General features: G+C 45.5%; 1 protein-coding gene across 1 annotated transcript in view; it reads right to left on the reverse strand.

Annotated features, from left to right (window-relative positions):
* Positions 1 to 6,144: 6,144 nt before the first annotated feature.
* The window catches only part of LOC106818592 (myocyte-specific enhancer factor 2A-like), a 26,360-nt gene continuing 23,326 nt past the window's right edge, over positions 6,145 to 9,178 (reverse strand). The window contains exon 5 of the mRNA XM_014823286.1: positions 6,145 to 6,385. Within this exon, the coding sequence (XP_014678772.1) occupies positions 6,151 to 6,385 (235 nt within the window). The 3' untranslated portion in view covers positions 6,145 to 6,150. The remainder of the gene's footprint in view (positions 6,386 to 9,178) is intronic.

The raw sequence follows: 9,178 nt of genomic DNA on the forward strand, positions 1-9,178 counted from the left end.
AAAGAGCTCGTGCAATGATATCAGCTTCATGGCACTGGTTGATGATCGGGACAAGTGTTAGGGGGGGGGGGGGGGATACTCCATTAGGAGTGTTCCCAACTTCAATGTCATTAATGGTCATAATAACATATATATATGGTCATAAATTGTATTAGTTTGTGGTTTAATGTCATTTAGGTTAGGGTTGGGGTTAGGGTTAGAGTTAGGGTTAGGGTTAGGGTTAAGATTATCAATCATTAATCATTAATCATTAATCATTAATCATTAATGATATCAAAGTTGGGAACACTCCTAATGGAGCGTTAGCCTGTTAGGGTTTCATAGACATTCCCTCGTTCTATAAACATACGCATGTGAGATATATAAAGTTATAATGCCATAGATATATGAAAATATACATAGTATATTATATATTATTAGTATATTATATAGCATTTGTATATTATATGACATATATCTTGGTAATGTGCCTTTTCTGGTTGTACGCAGCAGAGATCAAGGCAGTCGGGTAGTGGAGCGTATCGGTAAAGACATGTGCAATTACCCACCTCGCTAAAAAAACAGAAGTGGCATTTTATGCTGCCATGTGATTGCATGCAAACATTCCTAAACTGATATGCTGGAAGAATAAATGTTAACAGAAAGCATACTATTTCGCACTAGAGTCAGATTGTAATGATATGGTGTTCATTTAGCTACCACTATATATTGGCACACTGCGGTAAGCTAACACATGTTGATATATTTGGCAGCGCTTTGCCCGCGCACCCACGAATCAAGTTTTTGCAGGTCAGCATGTATAAACCGCATTTATAGCACTACATTTCCATGCCCATTTTTTTAGGTGCAGCTTACAGGTCCCAAACTAATGACAAAAAAGTCGCATTAGCCAATTTCTATTCGCATGCGCAAGGTGGTTTGCTGAGGATGGAGTTGTTGTACCTTCAAACATCAGACAGGGAGTCTTCACTACTGCCGGAGTTGATAATATCGATGAATCTGGTCGTATTGAGCTCCATGGCACTGTCATATCCATAACCAACCATCAAACTCGTGACAACATGGGTGTGGACCGTCCACCTCTCACTCTTGATGCTCCCGTGGGTGCCACTATACACCTTCCCGACAACATTGCGATTGTACCATACATTCATTGATGAACATGCTGGAGATATCACCCTTTCATCAATTCCAGAAGGAACAGCCAGGCCAGCTTTTGCTGAAAATCTCCGAGCAGGGGAGCCTGATGAAGCGTGGCTCAGCCATGTCCACAAGATCATGCCAGTAAAAGACGGTAAGCTTCAAGAAACCCCAGTGACCTACACTGGGTTCTTATCCCATGGCCAACGTACAGAAGATGTCAAGACAAGGGCCACAGTTGGAGTTTCACCCATCTTCTACGAGAAGGATTCATCAATGGCCATGCAGAAACACTCAATGCTTGTGGTCAAAAGGCCAATAGAGTTTGTGATTCCTGGCCAGGTGGCAGTCATAGGTGACTGCCCTCTCTATGCCCAACAGGAAAAATGTCAGTGGAGGTACCCTGATGAGGTCGGTGAATCAAAGATGGTGTCCTTCATGGGAGTGTCGATCTCTATATATTTCAATGGGTTTTTCAAATTTGCAGATACACGCGTTTCGTCTCACACGTTAAGTCGAGCAATGCATAGCAGTTGTTACAGTAGCACGGATGCGTTATTAATATTGGTACGACACTAAACAAGGAAAACCCACCAGAATAAGTTTTTTCAAACATTTTATCATTTTATTTCCACTTTCATACTGTATCACACACAACAAAAAGTCCAGTTCAGTCAGTGATCAACAGCATAGGGCCGCTTATTGCTACACTATTTACTGCAGTAAAACATTTCACAAACAATACTAAATGCCACAAGGGGAAAAATAATGTGAACTTCATTATAGAATATCCGCTACGGTGAAAATTTTTAACTCCAGTGATACAGTGCAGTCAAGAAACCTCGCGCACCGCCATCGCGAACAAACCCTGTGTGAAATCTCCCGACCAGTTCAACTTTGCCATTTTACCTGTCGAATGACAGAGGCGGCGCGCGGAGCCCGTGGCATTTGCATGTCGCCACGACAGCGGCGGCGACGTGTCACGCACGACTACACCGCTGGCGAACGCACGGAAAGACGCACGGACCATCACGTTACTCGTCTACGCCACCAGACGTAGCCCGTCATAGACTGCCCCCGTCGGTAACGCTCGCCGGTAGCTACGCTCGTGGAGCTACCCGGTACGAACGACGGTTAGGGAGCGGTGAGCGTCTACGATACCCCGCGGGAACTGTAGAGGAAACAACATTGCAAAAGCCAACACGCGGTGGACAGAGAGAGAGAGAGAGACAGTGAACTATATTACAAGTCAAACACCTGGTAGCAAATTGGTTGCACATACACAGCCATAGCTACCGCATGATTGACTGACCATTGTACCATCCTCTCGGTAGCAATAGCCGACATAGGGTAACCTCTACCACTAGAGCCAGCTAGCCATCTCACCTATACCCCGGTCTGTGCGAGCGCGTGAACATAGTAGTAATAATTTATTTCAGCTAGTACTAATAGTACTGCTGCAGTACGGTAAGCACAGATACTACTGCTAGTAGCTCTTGTACCGGCAGAACTACTACTACTAGTACTGTTAGTACAGATAGTACTGCTGTAGTGCAATATAATTTTTGGTATAGCTCATACACCTGGTATTATTAGTACGAATAGTGTTGTGGTTGTACAGATACAGCCTGAACGCGTGTAAACAGCCTGGCGCCGTTACGTTTACGCGCATTTACAACGTAAATAAACACTGGTGACGTGCAAGTGTTTACACGCACGCACGCACGCGCGGGTAGGCTTTTGTAGACTCACACAGACGAGTTGCAACCATACGTACACGCGCACGCACCACGCCGCTACCGTCGCTGTGATAGGTAGCCACGCGTGCCTATACGGCGCTTGCATCGCGACACAAAGCGCTCACGCGTACGTACACACTACGCACACGTAGGCGGCTCACACACTGCTGACATAGAATGACCGGCCACAGGCAGATGCACGCATGCCGGGGTCGTACGCCTAACAAGTAAAACTAAGGCAAAACATCTCGCCCCGCGGGGACTTCGTGTTTTCCAAGACCACGTCCCATTTTCCAGAACTTTCCGAAACTGGAAAATCGCGTCGTTTTATATGTCGATGACTTTTCGGGAAAGTTTCCCGGAGCTCGTACGAAACCCGGGGCATGGCGGCTGAGCTTCGCGGGGGTTGTTTCCGTGACGGCAAGTGGGAGGGAGCCCGCGCCTTGTTTGATGCACCGATCACTGGGCTACTACAACGATTGAGCACGTAACACTTGATAAAACCGTCAAATCAGACTATTAAATCACCTGCGAGTAGTTTACAAAAATTATCATACACACTCAGAATACAATGCTCTTTTGTACAGAGGGCGCACCGAGCGACGAGTGCGCCGCGCATTCAGCACACGTCCGCTGCATGTGCCTCGAAGGTCGTGACCCGATGACGTAATCAGTAGTGGGATATCGTAGCAGCCGATATCTAACAGTGAACTTTTGATAAGTGGCTAAGACTACGACAAGGCTACAAACCCAGGTGGCGCTTGAGGCAGCGCCAACACTCGCACGAGGAAACGAAATATAAACACGGATGATACTTAATACAATTTCTAAACGAGTCTAGCCTGCGCGTTTGATTTTGAGCAAAACGTTACTGAACACAGTTTCGTCATCTTTGGTATTAACACAACATTAATTAACAGAACTTGCGAGAGAGCAAGAGAAAGGAAGAGAGTGGGAAAGAGAGCGGAAGAGGATAGAGGGGGTGGGAGGGAGAGAGAGAGAGGGAGAGAGAGAGAGCTGGGGAGTGAGAGATGGAAGAGGAACAGCGAGTGAGATAAACAGAAACAGATACAAAAAGCGAAAGAAAGAAATAGAAAAAGATACGATTTTCCAATATTTAAAGTTGTTCTAACCTATACAACAATCGCTGTCTATAAAATACCAGCTGCCCAGTGCTGTCACTTAAGGTGTACACTCGACTAAAAACAGTTAACATCTGTGCGTTTACCAGCGCCCTCTACAACTGTGTTGCACCTCCACATTGTTCCATCCCACGAACAGGCACGTGCAAGAGGCAAACGAATGTCTTTTTTGTTTAAACTAAACGACGCTAGGACGGGACGCTACACTTCGTCGTCAACGAATGTCCCTAACCCGCTAAATCTATACCTACCGAGGAGAGTAGCGTATCGTCTGCTCATAGCACCATTTCATTACACTTCAAACGCCTGAGAAAACCCCGCTTCTACACAGTGAGGCTTCACACACGCGCGCGCGCGCACACACACGCAACACCCGGGGGGAGGGAAAACGACGAGATGATTTCCGCAAACCCATCGACATTGTCTTCGTGCTCTGCCCTGATATCAGTGCGTGCGCAAGGGTTCGTTAGCAGTCGCCGGAGTCGTCACCGAGGTCGCGAGATTGAAGCGTAGCAACGGCTCGGCTGTGTACGCCGGGGAGGGAGGGGCGGATTGACGCTGCTAAACAGAAATAGAGGGGCGGCAGAGGGGGAGGAGGCGCGGCGGAGAACGAAAAAAACACACACACTTACGTAACACTTCTCTCTGCGATGAGATCTAACGACTGGTGTTCACTGAGATTTACAATAGTTTAATACAATTTTAACGCTTTACACAGCACAACACGTCGGTTACCTTCTGCCTCCTCTGTATCGGTATCGTCGTAAAAATTCAGTTGCGTGGTAACATTCAAATTTACACTTGGGGGGTAAGTGATAACAAAAGACCCGAATCTCTACTCTCCGAAGAGGGGGTCGGAGAACCCGCCCAACCTGGGAGTGGTGATAATTACTCTTTTGTCGGGTGCGCGTTTTAATTACAACTTTCCATGAAAAACTGGAAAAATTACATAAAATCGAAAAAACTGTCAAAACAGTTTTGTACTCACCTAAACATACACACACACACACACACGCACACATTCCATGACTACGATTAAATATGTTGCAGATCAAACAGTGCAAGCCAAGGTCACCAAAATAACTTTTACCAATCCAACACTTGCTCAAGATGTAGAAATTCAACAATACTATAATACAAGCAGTATACACAATTACTATGGGCTATATATATCAAGGCTATTAAACACTAAATTACAAAATTCACACAATTCGAACATGGCACTCAAATCAAAACCTACACAGAGCTTTTCAACTACGACTTCTCGTCAGCCATCCGAACACATTATACTGATTAACATGCTTCGTACATAACAACAAGCCACATTAGGCCACAAAACATAAACTCTCTGAAACTCCTCGTAGAGTCAGCGGGTGCCCGAAAGACTTGAAACGTCCATTTCTGGAGGTATTTCGGCGAAGTCACTCCCTCGCGAGTGCGCCACTGTCTTTTCTCCGCTGCGCCGGGCCGGCGCCTTCCCCTGTAGAGGGCAGCAGCGGCGGCGGTGCGCGCCGAAGCCCTCTACCAGAACGTGCGCATAGTGACGCATCTCCGCTTGAGTTGCGGCGATTGGACTACGTTCAGACTATGTTACAGGTCACATCCTCTCAGAGAGATGGCAGCACCTGCGCGCAGCGGGCACGCCGCGACGCTGCGGTTACTGAGAGCAGGTGGGACGGGCGGCAGCAACGTTGGACCGCCCCCTCCTCCTGCTCTCCCCCCGCGCGCTAGCGGCTAAAGACTCCAGAGTGACGCAGGGAGGCGCGAGCGTGATGGGGAGCGACGGCCAGGGGGCACCTCTCCCTCCCGCGGGGAGTGCTACTGGCGCGCCGCACCCACCTCCATGGCCGAGCGTGCACGCGGGGAACGCGTTGTGACCCGGCGTCTGCCGCCACCACAAGTGGCGCCATCTGGGGATGCTCGCCACGCCGCGTGACCCCCCGCACCCCCCGCCCAAAGCCGAGACCCGGCGGCAACGGCGGCAGCTCCGCCTGAGAGCGCCCTCTCTACAAAAATAAATTAACGAGCGCGCGCGTGCGGCTGGCGTCGCCGTCCGCTCGGCAACAAGCGGCGGCGGGGGGAGGGAGAGGGGGCGGCACCCGCCGGGTGGCGTCACCGCCGCCGCGACGCTACGATGACCACCCGTCGACGCGCTGCCGCTTGGCCGCCTGCCCGCTGTCGCACTCGGCGTTACCCGTTTGAGAGTCGGAACTGGAGCCCTGCGGCGACAGGTGGCTGTGACCCGAGACGAGACTGTGGTGACTAGACGGAGTGTGGCTGTCGCGCGGCGGCGACATCGGCTCGGACTTGATGGTGACGTGCGACGCGCCGCCTCCGCCGCTGGCGAGGTGACTCGGAGGAGGCCTGTGGAGAGAGAGAGAGAGAGAATAGTAAGCGATCGAGCGAGCACCATGCGTGAAGTAGGCGCATAAGTCTGTGCATATCGATGAGGAGCGTCGGGACTAGATCGGAGAGGAAGGGAAGGATAGGGACTGAGAGAGAGAAAGATAAAGAGAGAAGGAGAAGAAAGAGCAAAGGGGGAGGAAAAAGAGAAAGAAATAAAACAGGTAAAAAATCTTTGTTAGCCGAAATTGCAAATCAAAGAAAATACTAATTAGCAATCTGGACTTTGTATGTAGCATGAAGGCTAACCTAGGCGAGCGAGTAAACGGAATCACCATGAGACCAAGTTTCACGAGCATCGCCGTGACAACGAAATCTGTCGCGACAATGAGAATCCGCGACTACTCAGCGCAAGTCAAACAGTAATGACAAGAGCGGCACAAGGATGCACAGTTGTGCTAGACTTTCTATCATATAAATTAGTTCGATAGTCGAATCTACGCCGTTACATCATCCAGGGCTGCCATTGTCAGAAACATCATAAATTTATTTTTTATTTATTTATTTAGGCAATTATCCATCATATACAATACATAGCATACTTTTATAATAAAATTCTGAATTCATAAAATTGGATAATTACCAAGGATATATACACAAAAAGCATGACTAGCACACTTATTTACATTGTGGTCCTTGTTTTGCTATGCCTTAATTGAATCTAACAATTACACTACTATCACCATCAGCACTAACTATTGAAATATACAGATTTGTAGTTTTAATCGGTCATACAATGGTACATTCTCATAAGAGTCAGACGATACAAACTTTTCTTATGCCTAATTTCAACCGAATTCTTTTAGCGAAAATCATACCCCTCTGCCTCTAATGTTTCTACCTTTTCCATCAGACATTTCTTAACACTATACTTAAAACTAGAATAAACAGAATTTGTCCTAACTTGCTGTGGTAGAGAGTTCCAAGCTTCAATTGCAGTAAAAGTAAAAGAGTTTTTCCCACTGCTTCCCACCCTCGGTTTAAAAATAGACATCTCACCTTCCCTTGTATTAAAACTATGGACTTCTGACGTTAACATGAAACCTTCTGTCATATACTGTGGGCCGAGATTAAGAGAAAGAGAGAGAGAGGGGAGGAGAAAGAGAAAGAGAGAGGGAGGAGAAGTATTTATTACATCATAGGTATAAAGTGTCCTCGCGTTTGGAAAGTGTCGTGCAAACGTCATGATATACCCCAGACACATGAAAGTCGTAGCAATTTATGATGCTTCCGAGAACGCGTCCCTGGCAATGACATAATAAGGAAAGGACGCATTTTCCCCGCGAATATATAACACACATGTATAACAAGGTTCGAGTACTCTTCTCAAGCCGCCTTACGGTCGAGTTTCGTTTAAAGTGATTAAGTCACCATAAATAGTAAAACTAAAAAAAACATTTCCACTTTTTCACAAAATGTAAGTAATTCTGTTCACTTTTTATGGTTAAATTGCTGCATTATACTTTCTATCTTACTATATTGTTCGATGTGACACTCGTGACTCGCACATAGCCCATAGCAAGCAATTAATGTCCGGATCATAATATCAAATCGTCCAGGTTTTTTTTGGATTTTTAACTAGTTGAGAAACTAACTAACTTTCTAGTTAAACTAAAAATCTTATCAGGTAAGAATTTGACGATACATTTAGTCCCGTTTGTACTTACTATTAATGTAAAAAATGGCAACAAAAATTTTAATTACAAATATACACCATAGAAAATTCGTGAGGTAGTCAATTTAAGAGAACGACAAACAACAGGACAAATATCACAGATCGAGCAGTACAGTGGTCCCCACCTTATCGGTCTTCAGATAAACAGGTGCATTGCACGACATGTGTCATTAAAAAGCAATCCGTACGCACGTTATTCTAATCCAACATAGGTGAATGTTTTCCGTCGAACAAATTTAGCCGAACGAAGCTATCTTAAACTTAAAAGCACACTGACGATTATCGTTTTTTTTTGGCAGATCCTGAAGATAATGAGCTCACAAAATTTTTTTTTTCAGAATTAAACCTACGTGCATTGTACGCCGTGTGTACTGTACAGTGCGTGCTGTGTACAAACGATAAGTGCGTGAAGAACGAGTTGACATGCATGTGCGAGTGAACATGTGTTTGCCACCTAATCTCGGAACATCTTCACTTATTGCCCTGTTGACCTGTCCTGATAAAGCGGGGGTGGGGACCACTGTGGTGCATCACACGCAGTAGTACTAATCACAACAACCACACGGAACACTTGCAACGAAACCTTTCAGAGAAAAATGCCAACAGAATGATCTGGAAGCTAATGCAATAATGGGGGGGGGAGTGAGATGAGGTTGAGAGGAGAAACCCACTTGTAGGGAAGGAGGCTCGAAAATCTATCCTAATTCTTCTAAAAATCTATCCTAATTCTTCTAAAAATCTATCCTAATTTTTCTAAAAATCTATCCTAATTCAGTAATTCTTCTAAAAATCTATCCTAATACTTCTAAAAATCGATCTTAATTCTTAATAAATTCTATCCTAATTCTTCTAAAAATCTATCCTAATACTTCTAAAAATCGATCCTAATTCTTAAAAAATTCTATCCTAATTCTTCTAAAAATCTATCCTAATACTTCTAAAAATCGATCCTAATTCTTAAAAAATTCTATCCTAATTCTTCTAAAAATCTATCCTAATACTTCTAAAAATCGATCCTAATTCTTAAAAAATTCTATCCTAATTCTTCTAAAAATCTATCCTAATACTTCTAAAAATCG

The sequence above is a fragment of the Priapulus caudatus genome, unplaced genomic scaffold (assembly GCF_000485595.1).
Source record: "Priapulus caudatus unplaced genomic scaffold, Priapulus_caudatus-5.0.1 Scaffold2360, whole genome shotgun sequence".
Lineage (NCBI taxonomy): Eukaryota > Metazoa > Priapulida > Priapulimorpha > Priapulimorphida > Priapulidae > Priapulus > Priapulus caudatus.